At 37.6% G+C, this 19,668-nt stretch overlaps 1 protein-coding gene across 1 annotated transcript in view; it reads left to right on the top strand.

The window, feature by feature from the left end:
• The window catches only part of LOC134596725 (fidgetin-like), a 67,136-nt gene extending 47,996 nt beyond the window's left edge, over nt 1–19,140 (top strand). Inside the window, exons 2-3 of the mRNA XM_063444787.1 lie at nt 15,002–15,103; nt 16,718–19,140. Of these exons, the coding sequence (XP_063300857.1) occupies nt 15,100–15,103; nt 16,718–18,906 (2,193 nt within the window). The 5' untranslated portion in view covers nt 15,002–15,099 and the 3' untranslated portion in view covers nt 18,907–19,140. The remainder of the gene's footprint in view (nt 1–15,001; nt 15,104–16,717) is intronic.
• Nucleotides 19,141–19,668: the final 528 nt, after the last annotated feature.

The following is a 19,668-nucleotide window of genomic DNA, read 5'->3' as shown; positions in this document are numbered from 1 at the left end:
TTGTTCGTGAAGTTATCTAAGATGTCCTGAAATAGCCTGACAACATCCGCACTCACATCCTCTAAGAAAGTGTCCCACTTTAACCATTTGAAATGGTAAGAGATGTTTTACTGAATTTCAAGTCAGAATGTTGGGTTGCCAAAGAATATCTACTATAGGTAGTTTTGATAAACACCATTTTATTCTGTGTACTATATTACACACCCAAAGCATGCAATGACTCTTCGTTCCATGCACAGGTTAAGAGCAGTTTTTCAATTATCACGCGGAAAAGATGCTCGGTTCACAATAGATATGTCCATAGATGATCTGCAGGTGTACTTAAAAGTACATCTGTGCCTTTTCTGGATCTTTTTTCTTTTTATCCTGTAAAGTAGCTCAGTGCATTATTCAGCAAACCAGTGTAGTGAGGCATTTTTTACAAAGCAAAGGAATTTGGCCAGTGGGTTAATATCTTCTAAGATTTTTAAGACTGGTTTGTCTTGAGTGACTTGCAAATGGAGAGCACTTGATGCTGTCAGCTGCACGAACCTCTGAAGATAATTCCCACAAGATATAATTAGGAATTGATGTGATGGCTGGGAACACAGTTGTACTGTTAGTTTTGTATTTCACTTCAATTTACTGTTTGTGCTAATCCTCCCTGGATTTTCAAAAATGGCCGCTGCACTTATTTAACTTTAATCTTGCTTACCCGAAAACCCAAAGACATACTCCCCAGGTGGCTTCCTTAGCACTTAAATCCAGCAAAAAAAAAAAAAATGTTCAGTTTTCCAATATTTATTTTTCTAAACTGTATAACAATAATCACTGCTGTTTGTACTATGAGTAATTTGGAAAACCAGGAAAATATTCATGTTATCAGCATTTGCTAAATTTTAAGCTAATTAAACCTGTCCATCTGTATGAGGGCTAGAAAATAAACATAATTTAAATAATTAGGTATTTAACGTGGGACACCTGAGAGAATTCATGATGCAGGGAGGCCGTATTTTTATGGAAGATAACCTCTTATATAACATTTTAAAGAAACACTTTAGTCACTACAGCCACATCATCTCAATGAGCTAATCTGGGTGCAGTGGTCTTGTCTTTTTCATTCTGCAGTGGAAAACATTGCAGTTTTTGTTTTTTAAACTGCAGTACTTACATTGTAGGGTCAAGTCCACCTCTTGTGGCTATCATAGCTGCTTCATATGACACGGAAGTTTCCATTTGATTTAATGCTGTCGTGTGCAGAATACTGAAGAAGTGCGCGATGCTCACCGCACATGAGTGTTGGGTCCCTAGTTGTTCTCCTTTATGAGGAGCACTGAATTGGACCATTGTGGAGGAATCCATGCTTGGGGAAGCTCTGTAGAGCAAGGGCACTGTAGCGTTAGGAAGAAAGGTATGGATCTCTAACGCAATAGTGATCTTTCATTTAAGTTTATTTGTATTCTCGCTCATTTAGCTATATGTTTACAAGACGAATTTTATGTGATTTCAAAGAAAACGGTTTATAGCAGGAAGAAGGCAGACATTTTACCTAAAGGGAAATCTGTGCATTCTAGCCTCTCCCACAAATAAATATTAATTTCAATGTTAAGACATAATGTTCATGGATTCTTGATTAGAATGGTTTGTTGACGGCTGTTTTTTAATCTAGATGTCACACAGCCACAACAGGTGAAGCTGTAGTCCAGACTCAGTCTGATGTATAATGTTCATCTCTCCCCAAAGTATCTTCCTTATAATGAAAACCTGGGTTTTTCAAATTTGTGGGCTACTTTTTTGTTGTGTGTGTGTGTGTGTGTATGTGTGTTTATCAAAGTAGGAAAAAAGGTGTGTGTGTGTGTGTGTGTACGCGCGCACATGCATGACAAATTTTGTATTCACTCTTTTAATCCCATTAAAGGATTAATTTTGTGATTTTTATTCCCCCCTCACCCCCCCCCCCCCCCTTCTTTCAAATATCACTTTTAGAGTACGGAATATAGATAGGGCATGAAGCATATGAGTTTGTCTTCTTCACCTCATATGTAATTTAACATTATTTACTTATGTTCGTTACTTATTGTTAAATTTCTCTGTTGTATAATTGTAAAGCGCTGCAGTAGATGTTGGCGATATATAAATGTGATTTCAATAAAATAAGAGTGCATGATATAATGGACGTCTTTTATAGTATCCAATCTTGCACACTGCTTCCTTGTGCTACAGGGCCATCTCATTGACCGCAGAATGTGCTTTGTGGTTGCAGAAGTCTAATTTTTTTCTTCCACAGCTGGGACTTGGCACTCCCTATCACCACCGAGGCTCCCTTTCATACTGCCTTTTACAAGCACATCTAGCTGCGGTGATCTCCTAACCCGGGCGCCCGTGACTCTCGCCTTGCTGCGGAGACAAATTGTCAGGAAATCAGATGGCTGTGCATGACTCCACGGATGCATGCTATCAAGAAGATTAAGTATGTGGGTTAAGGATGCGATTTCCCTCTTACCCTTTCCTCCTGGGAGATTGGATTTAATCAGTCTACATCCAGAGACAGCATAAACAAGCGCTTAGCATTCCTACCTTTTAATCTTTTGACCGTATTGTCTGGTTGTTTTCTGTGCTGGAGCATTATAACAAGGGTGCATATCCGTATTGTACAGTGGACTGTTGTTAAAAAAATGTCACTCTTCTGTCTTCAAAGTGACAACCTTTTTATTTATCCTGGTCATTAGTGAAGAGTGTGGAGGCCTAGCGAAGCCTGTCACATATCTGACATGTTCACCTGTTCGTAAATACATCTCACTGGCATTCTCTATACTGCCATCTCATATATTTTTGAGCCTGTATACGTCAATCGCCATATGGATAATCACTTTGTTCTCAATGTATTAACTCATACATCACTGGAATCTGCACTACACAGCCAGAGTATGAAGACATCTAAAGAAAATGTAAGTAAACCTTTATGGACACTGGGGACTGTAAGGAGTGCGTTGTCGTTTAAAAAAAAAATAAAAACATTCAACATTACTTTTGCCTATGTTGTTAATAATACAACAAATGGTAGTAATACTTAAGAAAGCATGCCATATATACAGTATAGTATATCTAGTGAGGTTTGATGGGTGTTTCTGTTGAGATATATTTTGAAAAGCTGGACTGTATGTTTCAGTAATAAGTAGAACTTATTGTGCCCCTTCATTTATATTAAAGCCTTATCATGAAATGATGGTAGGAAATCTAGTGTATAAGAATATTCTTGCCTCTGCATTTGCTACACCTTTTATTAGTAATCCTGCTTGCTGGCTTGCTCTTTGGTTCCTTTAATTATTGAGATCCAGAACTTGGAATGACTTTCGTAGCACGAGGAGATGGTTGGGCTTCGATGTCCACAATGTCCCCGTGAGTAAAAACACTATAAAGACTGCATTCCAAGCAGGTTCTAAATTGAGAAGGGGTCTGAGAACAGGTGTTCTATCTAAATTACATTTTCTGCCTTAAGCAAATGTTTGTTCAAGTCGTATAAACACTACACGTGTACGAATTGCTAGTGATGGCATCTCTGTTATGCCCATAAAATACTAACTCAGTGTCCCTCTTTTCCTTCTACCATGTGTTTTATGTTTATCATCTTTCTTTTTTATAAAAGGTCCCATGCTTGCATGAAAATTAATTCCTCTAAGTTCATATCACACGGTACAGTTCTATTAGTGTGTTGCGTTTGAGCAATATTTCCCTCCTAAACTTTTAAGCTATGTGTTTTATTAACATGTTACATCTATATTCCAACCTTGAGCCGTATAGACTGAGGTTGTTATGGCTTCCTGAATGTATTTTGTTAATTAATAGAGTAAACTAGCTTACCTGGGACCTGGGAATGTTAATGGTATTTACCCAGTATTAGGTCATCAGAAATATGTTCAGTTGTTACTAATTATAGGTGAAAATCTTGTAAGGCTTTAGCATATCAGTGGCAGAGACATCATATTGAATCAGAGATTCACGTCTTGCTAATAAGGAAATCACCTGTTGGAAAGCTCCTGTGCCATCAGACTAGTGTAAAATATGGAATCTAATCTGAAGACTGTTTTCACCAGATATAGTGCAGACAGTAACAGGATTGGACACTGATAAGGTTATGGTTTTTCGTTTTTTCCGGGTTGTAGAGAACAAAGCTACGTAGGGTATAAGAATTAAAACAATAAAAACAAGATAATTCTACCAAAACCTACATTTCATTCAGTAAATGTACAAAACCATTGAATTACCTTTTATAAATGTTGGGCTCTGTTTTTTGTTTTTTAAATATAGCCTGGAGTATGATTGGGGACATTGTGTGTGTGTGTGTGTGTGTTTAATATTTTTAGCATGTTGCTGACCATGTCTGTTCCCCTTTAAATAAAGTATACCCGGATATTTTGTGGACAGTACTGTTTTAATTAACTGTGAATCTTCCTCTTGTATAACTTTATAAACATGCATGGTACAAAGATTGAATGAAAACATTTCATCATTTTCTTGTACATTTTTCTGACAGATTAGGACCTACCAGAGACTGACCAATGCAAAAAAGTGTGGGAATAGACTTGGGCTTCCAGAATCCTTTCTAGTATAATAAGAGTAGTGTGGCCAGAATGGATAGTTGAGTGGCCATAATTCAGTACTGTTTGTTTAACCTTATTACCCTGCTGTTGTCCCCACCCAATAATCACATTTCACAAACGGTATTGTTGTGCGGTGATGTCAGCCCATGAAGGCCAGGGTCGCTGCTTACATAGATACAGCTGCTGCTCCCTGAAGAAGCATCCAGTATCATGTCAATTCTGAATTCAACAAATATTTGTGCTTTTAATTTTACTTCTGTATACTGGCTGGATACAAGATAGATGATTGGCAGTTGAGCAGTCACCCCCTCCCACCCCTCCTCTCCTAAACGTACGGTTGATCTTTTGGGAACCCCGTGTGCACCAGTTGCATTACATTAAGGGGGAAAAAAAACATTAAACAAAGGAGCAGTTTAGGACGCTGCTGAATAGATTAACAAGATTTCCATAATTAGGGACCAGGAGGAACGACAGCATACACCCCTCCCCACCTTCCATCATCCCTTTGTCTTCAGCAGTATATAATGGGCATTTGGTCACTGGACAGTCCTTTTCTCACACAGCCAGGACAAGCAGCAGAAACATCTGTCCTATTGCCCAAACACATCATAGTATTTTTTCTCCCTCTTCCACCTGTTTTGGTTATTGTATCTTTATAGCCTGTGTATGGTATTGTATATTCTATGCATATTAATAACGCTAATCCCCATAATTCGAAAGGGTTATAGATTTCTTCTTAGGTAGTTTTTCCAGCTGTGAAATATCTGTTTAAGTATTATGTCCCTTGGTTTTGTTACATTTCAGATAATTTTTTCTTACTCTAGATTTTATTGTAGACATACGTTTTCCGTGTTGACAAGGATTACGTTTTACAGAATATAGGTTTACAGCAAACCTACTGAACTTGCTTAGTTTCTGGATATGGTTTTATATATAAGGGCAGTCATTTCAGTATATGTGTGTGTATTTTAAATAAAAAATGTACATTATTATCCTTTAAGAAATTGCAGTATATAACAATTATGATTCTAATTATCATTAGTAATGGTAATAGTTGTATATTTATTAATTCTTAAGTGTTCTGTACATTTATTAAGAATCAGTGTGCTCTTAGCACTTTGCAGCGTGACGAGCCTTGAATGAAATAATACTGTGGGAAACAAGTCTCATGAATGTTTACACTGCGAACACTCCTCAGTCTATGACTTAATTTAGGACACCACAAATTGTTTATCTTTTTTTAAATCCACAAATTGTTTCTCCAATATCTAAATTGCAACTCTGATTGCCATATTTTATTTTTTTTTGTTTGTTTTGTTAGGGGTGGGGGGTGGGTGGGGGTGTTAATTTGCCAATATCCAGTTAATTATATTAATTACCTAACTGAATTGAGGATAGAAAGCGAATCACAAATTTTAGAGCCAGATTAAAAATAATTTGGTACTCTGGTATTTTTCCAGTTTGGCTCCTTTGGCCTTAGATCTGCAATATCTTCAAAACCCCGTTCCAAAAATCATAGTACAGTCAATGCCTTCTTAACTGCTCAAAGCTCCCAAAAGAGCTGGTTTAAAAAAAATAAAAAATAAAAAAAAAATAAAGTTCTCTTAATCACATCTGCTTATGTACATGTGGATTAGCATACCTGTGCTTGAGTGAGGACATCTTTGTATTGGTGTCTCTTGGTTTTCAAGCTTGCTGGACAAATTAGCGATTGTTCTATGCAGACTAAAGACCGTTTAGATGATTTCTTAATAACCACTGAACTACGTCATTCTACAATTTACCACTATTATAATTTGGACCCCAATGATCCTCTGTTATTTTTGAATATCCTGTTTGTGGAGCATCAACAGCTTTTTAAATGGATGTCGCTGAATATGAGGAGTATTCTATTACTAAGGAATAATATGTTTTTGAGTGAAAGTATTTATTTATGTTACCATGGAGCATCTTAAGGCTTCAGGGACTAGTACTGAGCTTTTTACTTGGTAGCCTTTCTACTATAGAAATATACGATTCAGGGGGTTAAAAACATAAACATTTGAGGGGTTCTGCAAAGCTAACCCATTAACGAATGAACCATGGTCACTCCACTTCTAAGAATGGTATTCCCAACAACCTTCCCTGCATCTCTCCCATAAATAAATACATCAACAACACTAACGCATAAACATGTTTTTTTTGTCTTCTATAATACACAATGTTTTGGCTACCCTCATTCTTGTGAATTTACTATTAAGTGTCCCCATCATCCTAAATCCAGCATGTGTAGCTTATATTGTAACCGATTCTGAGGTGGCATCACTCCACTGAGAATGTGTAATATCCTACATTTGCTGTGGTTTCTGAAGGGAGCAGAGGATACTTGGTGTCAGTTTGTGTGTTTGGCGAGTCCAGTCACGTGTTACTGGGATTTTCTTGGGAGGCATACTTTTTACTTACATATTTTGGTATTTAATGGAGGGGAAAAAAATGTTGAAAACTGTTCTGTTGTAAGTTTTTTGTTTTTTCGTTTGTGGAAGCCTGTTTTAAATGTTCTGATTTTCTTTTTATTTGTGCAGCACAGAACGAGGCTTTCATTCTTTCTTTCTTTTTATGTGAGCTGGTGTTGGGCATTCTTTTCCTTTTATTGCTTTTGCATGAGAAATGGTTCCCTCACAACAGCTCCATACGGCCTAAGGGCAGGCTGTGTTGTACAAGGACCCTCTGTTAACTGTGCTGTTTTGCAATCTCGGGTTTGTAATGTCGGTGCTGATTAAATCTGAAAACTAGCACTTGATATGTGAAGTTCCAGAGTTCCGATCTCAAGCACACATTCTACATTGCTATGTTCCATTGAAGGGGGCAGCTTGCCTTTAAATCAACTTACTTCATTATTTTATTATTATTCATTATTTTAAACATAGCATTGAAGACTTGTTTTGTTTTCTTTCTTACTAGTTTAAATTTAAATGTACTTATTTTATATAATCCTCCTACATGCTTCCTATACGTCACTACTGCAACTGATGGTAACGAGTATGGACCTACATCGTTTCTTTTCTTACCATACCTCCAATTTTCTTGTCTTTTATACAGTCTCATAAACATCCTCTAAATTCTTCTTTTTTATTATTATTTCTGAATTCTACGTAATAGGTGATGGTCCAGAAACTACAGGAATGATTACATCCAATGAAAAAAATATGTGGATGTGTTTAGCACGAGGAGGTCTCTTGTGTATCAATGTACATTATGTTGTCTCAGTGTCTCCAGATATTCAAGCCGAGTACTTAGCTGGGGCATCATGTTACCCCCAAGGAAGTCTGTGACACAATTTGCAACCTCACAGTAGTTTTCCATGAACAATATAGTTTCTTGTGGTTCAAAGGTATATAAATTATTAAAATAATGTTTGGTAATAAAGACCTACTGTCTACTACTGTCAGGCTGCAATGCTCCATATCATGAAGTTAAGTAAAGACACATCATAATGCATCCTAATTCAATGTGGAACAACTATTCTAAATGTAGGAAGTGTTGTTACCCAGAAACCTCTATACCAGGGGTAGGCAACCGTCGGCTCTACAGATGTTTTGGACTACATCTCCCATAATGCTTTTACAGCCATATTGCTGGCAAAGCATCAAGGGAGATGTAGTCCACAACATCTGTAGAGCCGAAGGTTGCCTACCCCTGCTCTATACCAACGGTTCCCAAACTGTGTGCCGCAGTGCCCAGGGGCGCCACTACGTGAACACAGGGTGCCGCGGAATGTTTCCACCAGTGCTATGATTACCACTGCTCTGTGCGAAATTTTTTTTTCAAGGATTGACATTGATTTACAAGCGTTTGATAATTATTTAGTACTACTGTTGATATAGCGCCAAAATATTCCATAGCGGTTTACAGTTATACTGTGGGGAAATATAAGAGATAAAAGCGAAATTGACAGTTGACAGACAAAATGAATGTGGACAGATAATAGAGGCAAATACGGCCCTTAATATTCTAGATAAACAAACAATTACATCCTAAATAGCTTGTAAGGATTTAGCATAATCTAGCATGTATAAGTTACCCTGTAACACAAAGACTGAGGATAAGAGCTTCTGAAGTATGTTCCTATAGCGAGTAGGTTTTTGGAGTACAATTTTTATTTTATTTTGTTAGTTTTTTTATATATCTTAAATGGGTGAGATACAAAAACTATTAAAGTCAGGGATATATAAAGATGAGAATTGGTGTAATGAAAGCTATAACTAGAGTATATGGATGAAATTACTTGGTAGAAAACAAGAAACCCATAACCATTTGAGGTTTGTTGAGAGATTGTGAAGATCCTCTATAGTTCCTCTTCCGTACAAGTAATGTAGGTGTTATTTGTGTGTTGGTTTGTGTGAGTGGAGATAGAGAAATGCACTCTTCTGAACCTCGGCTGGGTAGATGGATGTGCAACCAATTTTCTCAAGTGTTATTACCCAGAAATCTTTATACGTCACCCCTTGATCTTTGTTAGCTGAAGTTTTAAAAAGCCCCTTTCATCATCTTAAGTTTGTGATGTCATTCACATGTCCTCAACAGTTTGCAGAAAATGAGAATGAGAAACTAACACCCAGCAAAAAAATTAAATAAAGAAAAACACACCAAAGATTAAAGGTAAAGCGATGACCTGGACAAAATAAAAATATTCTAGCTAGCAGTAAATTGAACTAGTTTGTGGGAAATGTAAAGCTATTGTACGAAGATCTTCAAGATGATCTGTGAACCCAAATGTTTATATTCCAACAGTATAAGGAAAAAAGCTTTTATGTTTATTTTTATTTAGGGTTATTTCTTTCTGAAAGGGTAGTATTTGATTATAAATTCTGGTGCATCAGCAACTGTTGATATTGACCAAGCATGATGGGATTATCTTATCATATAGTAGCTGGATTTTCAGGGTACAGACACCCCCATCGTATTTTGACTGTGAACAAATGCTCTCTTTTGCAAATCAAGCTTTGATTGCATCCGTCCTTAATTCTCATAATTTTACCTGTCTGGATATGATAGGCGTACAATGCTCAGCTGTTAGTATTAGTATTGTGCACTGAATGCCCTCCGCAACTTGTAAAATCCGAATGTAGTATGTTTTACTAACAATACAGTTGAAAGTTATCACTACGATCAAACTCTGTGTCTGATATTATTTTACATTTCTGACAGATGAACTTTACACAGCACATGCTGACACACAGGCTGATCTTGTTTGCATTTATCCCAATGACACCTAGGGGTAAAACCTTGCAAAACCTGCCCCCCTCCCCACTCACCAGAGAGATGACACTTAAAGTTCTGATCTAAGCTAACAATAAAGGACAAAAGTCCTCAAATTCCCACTTCTTGTTGTTTAAAAGTATGTTACTTGAAACATAATATTTTTTTTTCAACTTGTGTATTTTGATTTTTATTATTTATGTATTTTTCTTTTTTCATCTGGCTGAGTCTAACGAATATGACCAACTACTGCACAACCTAACTGGCCTGCTGCTGTAATTGTTCTATGTGATACTAAGGTAGCGGACTAGTTAGGTTGAGCAGCAGTTGGCCAGATAACACTAGAGTCAGACTCAATGTGGCTGCTTAGCCAGTAAAAAGGTGAAATTTCATTTAAAAAAAAAAAATACATTAAATCAAATTAAAATCACAACATCAACTACAAAAAAAGTTTTAATAAATGTAATAAACTTTAAAAAAAACTAAAAGAAGAAATTTGATGAGTTGTTTTTTTAAACCTTGTCCCGCTTCACTTCCTCAAAAACGATGCAGTTAGCAGAGTGATTTCAGAGTCCACAACCCATACATTTTCACCTATATCATCCACAGGCACACACAGCAAGGAAAAACTGTTGTAAGTGAAGATTAGTGTGAAGTTAGTTATGTGTGCATTAAAGGACGCTATCATCACCAGAACAACTACAGCGTAATGCTTAAAGCTTCAGTGAAAAAACAGTGTTTACATTGCTGCCAAAGGACACCTTCAGTGGCAGTAAGTTAGATGGTCACTAGAGGTGCTTCCTGGGTTAGTGCTGCATTTTCCCCATATACCTGCTGATTGGCCAGCGAGGCAATCCTATTGAAAAGCATTAGACTAGCTGACATCATCAATTTGATGATGTCAGCCACGGAGGCTGATCAGGGTGGAATGTTATACTTATTTAAGTATAAAATAAGGGATCTAAATAGTGTGTTTTTAACACTATAGAATCAGGAATACACATTTGTATTCCTGACCCTATAGTGTCCCTTTAATTATTATCATTAAGTGAGAATACATTATCAGTACGTTGTTTGCTTACTATTTCTATATTGTGCAGATAGTGTGGTTTTACAAAAGTAAACCATATGTTTAGTAGACATCCAAAGAACTCTTATTTTTCTGTTAAAGAATCCAACAAAATGCACCCACAACATCAACAGCTCATTGGTCATTCAGAATTAATTTGGGTAAAGTAATATTATAGCTTTGGGATTTTAAGCCTATGTTCCTAATGCTATAGTGCCCCTGTCCCTAGTTAGACAGAGCCCTCCATTTTCAAATCAAATAGAAAAAGGTAGGTAAAACTTTTATAATCTTTTTTACATCAACTAGACTTCCTCAGCGCTGCTCACCTCTCTATCTCCAGTGATGTCATGGAGGAAGCATTGTCATCTCCACTGTTGTCCGGTCATATTGGGGACCGCATGTGCATCCATACTTTTACATTGCTGGGTTCAGAGGATGTGACCACTGCATCTAGACCACTTCATTGAGAGGTGAATGTAGTGTCCCTTAAGTATACTTTGAGAGTAGAGCTCATTCGCTAACCTGGTGGTGAGCATTATCTGATGGTAGAACCTAATGCGCATATTTCTTCCCCATAGAACAGCATTGAATCATACAAAGCATGAGGGCGTCCAGCGTCATTTCACAGAGGCAGAAACTCTTAAACAGTAGCTTCTGTTAGCTCTCTTATGGCTCTCTGTCTGAAGTAGTGCGTGCTGGAAGCAACAAATAGGAGACCTTCGGTGAGAAGTCACACATTCCAAAACCGATACAACTACTTAAAATGGGTGGGTGGCTGCCAGGGCTTTCCACCATAACCACTATGGGGTACTGTAGAGGGTTTGGATGGTTCTTTTAGGGTGACTGAAAAGTGTGTGTTTTTATATGTGTATATGTCTATATGTGTTAAGCGGCCCATGTTAATACTAGAGACACGCATACCCATACGAAACAGCTTCCACCTAGCTCTTGTTGCAGTCACTTCACGGGCATCCACTCATCCCAGTCCACATCCTTAAATTGAATAGATGACTATCCCTATATTCAGTTCTTAGATGCTGTTTCATGAATAGAGCTCAGGGAAAGGCATTTATCTTTGTAAAATACTTAAGGTGTGTTCTTCACCGATATCTTTTTGGCCCTCTTTATACAGGCCTACCCGTACATTGGTTTCGGCACAACACTACCAACTTTCTCCCTCTCCACCATTTCCATATACGAATTTAAGTTCCAACCACAAATATATATGTCTATATGTGTGTTTCTGAAATGTCACACAGGTGAACTAATTCAAATTTTAAATTTGCAAAATAATGTATATAACCATGTTTTTTTTTGTGTTTGTTTTGGTTTAATTGGCAGTTAGAATTTTGAATATCGGTGTTCCAAAAATTTAGAAGCTGGGAAGTGTCAGAGAATGAAGAATAGATTGGAGGCTTAAATCCATTGCTGCACTGAACAATAGAAGTGTGACAATTGCTTTATCCTCTTGTACAGCATAATGGTGCTTTTTAGGAAATTGACTTTTTTTTTTTTTTTTAAAGAGAAGACATTACAAATGTGTGATTTTACAAAAATAAATCACTATTCCATTCTTGGAAGGTTTTTTTGGTTTATTTTTCTTATTTGTGCAGTTTTCTGATTGTAGGGATTTTGATGTTTGTTTTATTTTTGTTTTTATATACTTCTTTGTTTTGTTGGTTTTTGGATTGTTTGATACGCCACCCTTAAAGGATCTCCTTAAGACTTGACTCTCTGCCTTAAATCATTATACGTTTCCAGGAGATTTTAAATGGGAAAACCTGCCCTCATTTTCATGAAAAAAGATCTATTTGGAGGAAATTCTTTGCCATCACTAATAACCGTTTACCTATCTCTGGCACTTTTGATAATGACAAGAAACTGCTGGGCGTGCTGGATAAAGCCTCATAGAACCACTGTTTAAATGCTCTTGTGTAGATTTCATATCCAAAATGGAAGCTGTGATGCTCTATAAGTCAATTAAAGCATTAGGTAATCTAATTGTGCTGCAGCCACAAAGTAGCTTAAAAGCTGTTATACATGTGAATAGTATACCAGCTCTTTCCACCACCCTCGCATACCCTTCCCCCCCACCCGTTTGGCTATCCCCCATGGTATTTATTGAAAGAGGGGAGAGCAGAACGTACACAGAAGTACAACAATAGTTCCAAGGGGACTTGCTCATGCAGATGTTGAAAAAGCCTGTAGCCAGAGGGCAAGCAATACTTTGTGCATATAGCAGTAGATCTGTATGCATGTAATATAATCAACAAAGTGGCAGTGGGAAGGGGGAAGGTTTTTCCTCTGCACTGAAATTTGGAATTTGTTTTGCCCACAGCAAGTTTCTCAATCTTGTCTCTGTTCATTAGTTAAGCGGGAAAAATGATCAGTGGAGAAATTGTGCAATTAAAGTTACTTATCCCGCAGACATTGATGTGCGATTAACATTCCTACACGCTGCTGTGATTACTTTTCTTTGTTCAACGTGTAGGATGGGGAGGCACCCAAAAAAAATAATTAAAATAGAAATCGTTCTATGAAAGAAAAGAGAAATTTGGATAAGTGTACACCAATTTAATCATTTACTTAGGTTTTCTAAAAATTTTCACAGCTTTACTGACGTAGCAGCTTTTTTTTTTTTTTTTTACGATGTACATTTCTATCAATATACTTTGTCTGAGTGTTGGAATGGATAGCAACATTTGGAAGAAAAAGTGTTATGATGATGCCTCTTGCCAGCCCAGGACTCAGAGTTTTAAACTAGTGTGCATGTGGCCCTTCAAAGGCTATACATTCCAGTAATAAATGCATTTTAAAAAAGTGAAAATATTCTGCAGGGCTGTACATTTAGGATAGAACATACAATTTAAATAGACCAATACAAAAGATAAAGATGGCCCTACCCGCGAGCTGAGATCTAGCCTTAAGCTCTTTTATACAAAATATTTTGTTACGTAACCCGGGAGCTTACAATTTATTTGTAATTCAAACTACTCCTTTAAAAAAAAAGTTGTCCTACATTATTTATAATCTTATTTCTTGCATGCATATCATACATCTATATTGTGATTCTCCAGTTTATTTAAAATAACTGCATTTCTATGTGTGTTAGGTTACTAGATATCACATACTAACAAACCATGGAATATGGTGAAAACTATATTGGTGCTAGATTTACATTTTTTTGGTAGAACTTTTTGTATGTACTAAACCCCTATTTTTAATTGAAGATGTATGTAACTTTAATAGTTATTTAGCATGTTTGATACTAAATGCACGGACTTCCGTCCAAGTTTGGATTGCTTCATTGATGAATGTATAGAATACAAATTATTTTTACATGTATTTAACCAGCTGTTTTTAAACCATACTGCCATGGGGTGTCTAGATCTTGAGCAGATATACACAGAGGGATAGTCAATTGAATTATGCATTGTTGGTGATAGATCTCAGTGGTACCAAGTTCAAGTTGTACACATTCAAAGGACCGAAAACACAGTTTTGTCATAAAACTATTTCTTTTTCTTCTTGGAACTTGTGCTGTACGCGTCCATGTTGGTTTATAACAGACTTTTACATTCAGGGTCGTTGTTGCTGCAGAAGGTTAAATGATTTTTTTTTTTTTAAATGTATGTTTTTAAAAATGAATGGGAAAATCCCTGATTAATAGAATACAATAAGTAAAAAGGAATATTCTGCAATATAATGTTAAATTCTGTCACATTATAAATTCTTAAATTGCTGTACAATATTTATGTATTCTAAAATGAATTAAAAAGTTGGCCGAGCCACAGCAGCTATGAAAAAAAGTGTCTGCAACTTTACCAGAATATCCTGTAAATTATGCCAACACACAGAGCTCTAAGAGCTGGCTGTTTTTAAAATTCTGCTCTTAGAGGTTATGAACTTAACCAGGGTGTATTTCAGGGCTCATTCGCACGGTATAGGCTTTGATTCAGTCATGTATTCTTACCTCTATAGTGCCCTATGTCGCCCCCTAAGTCAATCAGTATGTTTATATTTGACATAGAAAGAAAATTGAACATGTTGTTTATGGTGAGAACTGTTGTGATTTGTATTAAATATACATATATGCATCTCTTCTCTTTCCCAGATCTGCGGTTTGCAGCTGACGCCAAAGTATTCGCGATTTAGAATCTGATCGTTTACTTCAGGAAATGCACTTCAACCAGATAAATAAATATTGATTTAATGGGTAAGCATATTTTTGTATACCATTAAGACATGTTAATTATGCATTTGTGAGGCCTCTACGGGGACAGACAATCTTGGATCATCCATAGTTTAAACTACAGAACTGATTAAAAGCAGAAACCTTTTTTTTTCTTTAAGTTTTCTTTTATTTATTTTTTCTCATTTTGAGCTGGACATCCCGTGGTCTGTCATAAAATTTTTAGTACACCATAAACTACTTTTATCACAGCTCTGGGGTCAACAGTTTTGTTGAAATATTCCAGTTAATGGTTCCTCCAGTGTCATGGCATTGCAGCCATGTTTTTTAGGCCTCACTTTTCCGAGTGCATGCTCAGTACTTTAATTTATCGTTCGCCATGTGTTGTAAATATATCAACTAGCCTTAGCTCCACTGAGTTTTGTATGTTCTCCTCCAGGAGCAAGTCTTCAGAGCAATTTTTACAAAGCAACAGATAATAAATCATGTTTTTCTTATTTAAAAGAAAGAACTTGGACAATAATGGCATACTAAAATGCATAAAAGAAAAAAACACACACACAAAACCATTTAGGAACCCTTTCTAAGGACCAATATGTATTGGTTCAGAAAAAGAAGATACTAAAAAAAAAAAAATACAGCTACAAAAATTGTGTTCATGCATTGCAAAAACAGTGTAGAACACTCGGAAGACGTATTGTTTGGTAAAGTGAGGATGCACTAGTTCACTAGCACAGGGAATCCCTCAAATCTATAGATTTGCTCATTAACACATGGAAACACGAAGTCTACATTCTGGGAAAATTTCCCGAACCTAGACCATCTTTCTAACGTGGGGAATACCTATATCCCCACGCTAGAGCGCTGGACGTAAGTCAGAGTTATCGCAAAGTGAGAACCACCTGTGCTTCTCTTTAAACTCCGCTAAGGTGGTTGTGTTTCACCTCCCCTCGCCTCCGCCACCACACCTTTCAGCCCTCGCTACACCGATCTCCATCCTGCAGCGCCGCCTTTTTGGCCGGGATCAGCAATGTAGATGATTTCAGCCAATCCTTTGCTTCCCCTGGGAAAACATTGGGAGGTTAGTGTGCATCTAATGTATCTAATGCCTGTCAGGGATGTAAATATTGCCATTATTGCAGAACAACAATATTTTCAGTTGCAGGATTAAAACTACAGTGACATGGCACCCATGCTACTTTATTGAGATGAAGTGGTTTGGATGCTATAGAATACCTTTAATAACTTTAATCGACCGCAGGAGGCTACTGCAGGCTCTAAGTTAAATACACTGTGCAATAAGAGAAGGTACAAAAAAAAAAAAGACTTCTATTTCAGGTGTTTAGGGATGCTGTGTTAGTGGGGAGGTGCAGCTAAAGATGCATTAAAAATGTGATTTAATTCCAAAATGGCAGATAATTGAGCAGTGCGACAGCAGGGTCATGATCTATACATCAAAATAACTCCTTAAGCAAGTTGTTTTGGTGCTTAGTGTCCCTTTAATAAATCGCATTTCCTGTTGGGAAAAGCAAAGCAGGAAATGCAAATAATTAAAGGGACACTTAACAATTGTGATTATTTTCTTCAAAGACTGTATATTTTTATATTTTTTTAAACATATTTATTTATGTATTTCAGCTCTCTTGAAGATGCACTGGACACCAGAGCATGCCCAGCCCCTTAACCAGTGGCCAGAACAGCACCTTGATGTTTCTTCTACAACTTCCTCTCCAGCTCACAAATCAGACCTTTTCCATAGTAGCCGGCAGAGATTAAACTATGCCTGGGCAAATGATGATATTTCAGCACTGACTGCTTCAAATCTTTTAAAACGATACGCAGAGAAATACTCTGGGGTCCTGGACTCGCCATATGAGCGATCCACACTAAATACATACACAGATGGAGCTTTTGGGCCTGTTAATGGACAAAAGGGTGACATTGAGCCTTGGCAGATATCACATGGGTCTGATAGTTCCTATGCAGTTAATGCCTTACATGATAGTTTGTCTGGCTCCAAACCAGGCAATGGACCTATTGGACTGGGAAGCCCCACAGTAGCATCTGGCAGCCTTCCTGATCCTATTTATCCAGGTGGTACATGTGGTGGCGGCAACCCAGCAAGTGGTCTTGTAACACCTCAAGATTATACCTCAACCTATAGTGGCACCTATCTACCATCAGGGTATTGTGGTCAACCCGCCTCAGCACTTCCCCCTACCCACCCATCATCTCTGCATGGGTCAGGACTTCAGCCACCTCATGCTTCACCAGCTCTGGTTCACGGTTATAGTTCTTCAGGCACAATATACAATTACACTTCAAGTAGTTATCCTGCTCAGCCTGTATATGGAGGAATGCACCCATCCCACCCTTCAGGATATCTGTCTTCAGGTATTGCTGCACCCACACCTCTTCCACCCCATACTACATCATCAAGGCCTCCTGTGGTCCCTGGATACACTTACCAAAGTTCAAGCTTACCACCAATTCCAGTGACTCAGCTAAGCACAGAGTCAGGTGGTACCTTAAAAAGGAAAGCTTTTGACTTGGCAGCAGCAGAGGAAAGTGAAGGCAGGTATAGAAAATACAGCTATGAACAACCAAAGTCTACCTCTGATTCTTCGTTTCAGATGTCTGATAGTGCTCCAAATGAATGTCGAGGCAATGGGTTCAGCCGTAGTGCAGACACTCCGCAGGTCCCCTTTAAAACTGGAAAACGTCAGACAGAAGAAGAGCAAGGAGGAAAATATAATAGCCAATCAATGAAAGCATTGGTCTCTCCAACCTATCCCGATGAAGGGCCACTGAGATCAAGTGAAACATTTGGTAAGTTCCCTCCCCCAGTAATTAATGGTGAGAGGAGAGGCAATGAGCAGGCACATGTTTTTGCACAAAGAATACAGATTTCAGGTATGAAACCACCAATATTTTGTAGCCCATCTGAAGAGCAATTAAAAAGTATGGACCCTCTTGTACTGGAACTTGTTAATAATGAAATTGTTGACTGTGGCCCTCCTGTACAGTGGACTGACATAGCTGGCCAAGTGTCTGTGAAGGCTGTTATTGAAGAAGAATTAGTATGGCCTATCTTAAGACCTGGTGCATATACAGGAGCTAACAGACCGCCAAAAAGCATTTTACTATTTGGCCCTACAGGAACAGGGAAAACTCTGTTGAGCAGGTGCATTGCAACTCAGCTGGGCTCAACACTTCTGAAGCTCAGCAGCACTGTACTCCTCTCCAAGTGGAAGAGCGAGAGTGAAAAAATCTTACAAACTGTGTTGTTCATGGCAAGCTGTCATCAGCCTGCTGTGGTTTTTATCAGTGAGATAGAACTGCTCCTCTCTGTTCACATAAATGAGGAAAACACTCAGTTAAACAATCTTAAATCTCAACTGCTTTCCTTTTTGGATAATATAGCTACCTCTTCCGATGATAACATAATTTTTATTGGAACCTCACAAAGGCCTGATGATCTTGATGAAGCAGCTCACCGTAGATTTGCCAAGCGATTTTACATTTCTCCACCCGATAATCTAGCTCGGAGGCAAATACTCCATCACACTTTGGCTCAACAAAACTACTGCCTTAGTGAAAGAGAAATGGCCTTGTTGGTCCAGCACACAGAGGGTTATTCAGGCAGTGAGCTGATTCAACTTTGTCAACAGGCTGGGGCCAATCATCTCCATGGCATTGCTGGGCAGATGCAGCCAACATCCTACAAAGACTTTGAGGGGGCATTCTGCAAACTTCAGGCCAGTACCTCTGAAAAGCAATTGGACTTGTATGTGAAATGGAATAAACTGTATGGTTCTAGACACTAACAATGGAATGTTCAATGGATCACTATGTTGACACTACACTGGCGTTGTTTTTGTTGTGATGCGTGTTGCGTCTTCAGCTTGGGTGAAGACATTGAAGAAAAAAAGATTTCCTTTATTTTCTTCACAAAACCTCTATGTGATCATTAGGTGACAATAGAGGGGCATTTATTTTCATGTGTGTATATATAAACATATCTGTATAGATAAATCCGCTCCATTGAATGTTACAGAAGCAAAAAAAAAAAAAAACTCTATCAAAGATGATTTTGTTTTTTTTTTGCTTTTGGAAAACTGTAAATTTAAAAGTAGCTCTTCACTGTACTCAGGATATCTTGTATTTATTGCCAAATGTTGGCAGTGCCACTGTAATTTGGTGACATGGAGTTTGGATGTTACACAAGCATATCATGCTCTCTAAGCCTGCTTCTGTTTGGTGACCTCAATTATTTAGTTAATCGACAGCAAGAAGAAAAAATAAAAGCCCCTTCATGGCACTTTGGGGAGTCCTTTTTACACTTGACATAGATTAGGTGACCAGGCAAGAGCAAAGGTTTGCAGTATCTGAGGCTCACGAACCAACAACTAAGAAGGGATGGAAAGACAAGTACAATGCTAGCTAGGTTTTAGATTTTTTTGTTTTTGTTTTTGGGTTTTGTCTTCATTTTGAACTTTAACTTTTGTAGATTTATTTTTTTTTCTCCTTTTTTGTTTTATGTTTCTTTCTAAATACTCAGGAAAAATTTACCTCCGAAAGAATGTGTT

The sequence above is a fragment of the Pelobates fuscus genome, chromosome 1 (genome assembly GCF_036172605.1).
Source record: "Pelobates fuscus isolate aPelFus1 chromosome 1, aPelFus1.pri, whole genome shotgun sequence".
NCBI classification, from domain to species: domain Eukaryota; kingdom Metazoa; phylum Chordata; class Amphibia; order Anura; family Pelobatidae; genus Pelobates; species Pelobates fuscus.
The sequence above is the reverse complement of the archived record's forward strand: the minus strand, read 5'-3'. Positions and strand labels throughout refer to the sequence as shown.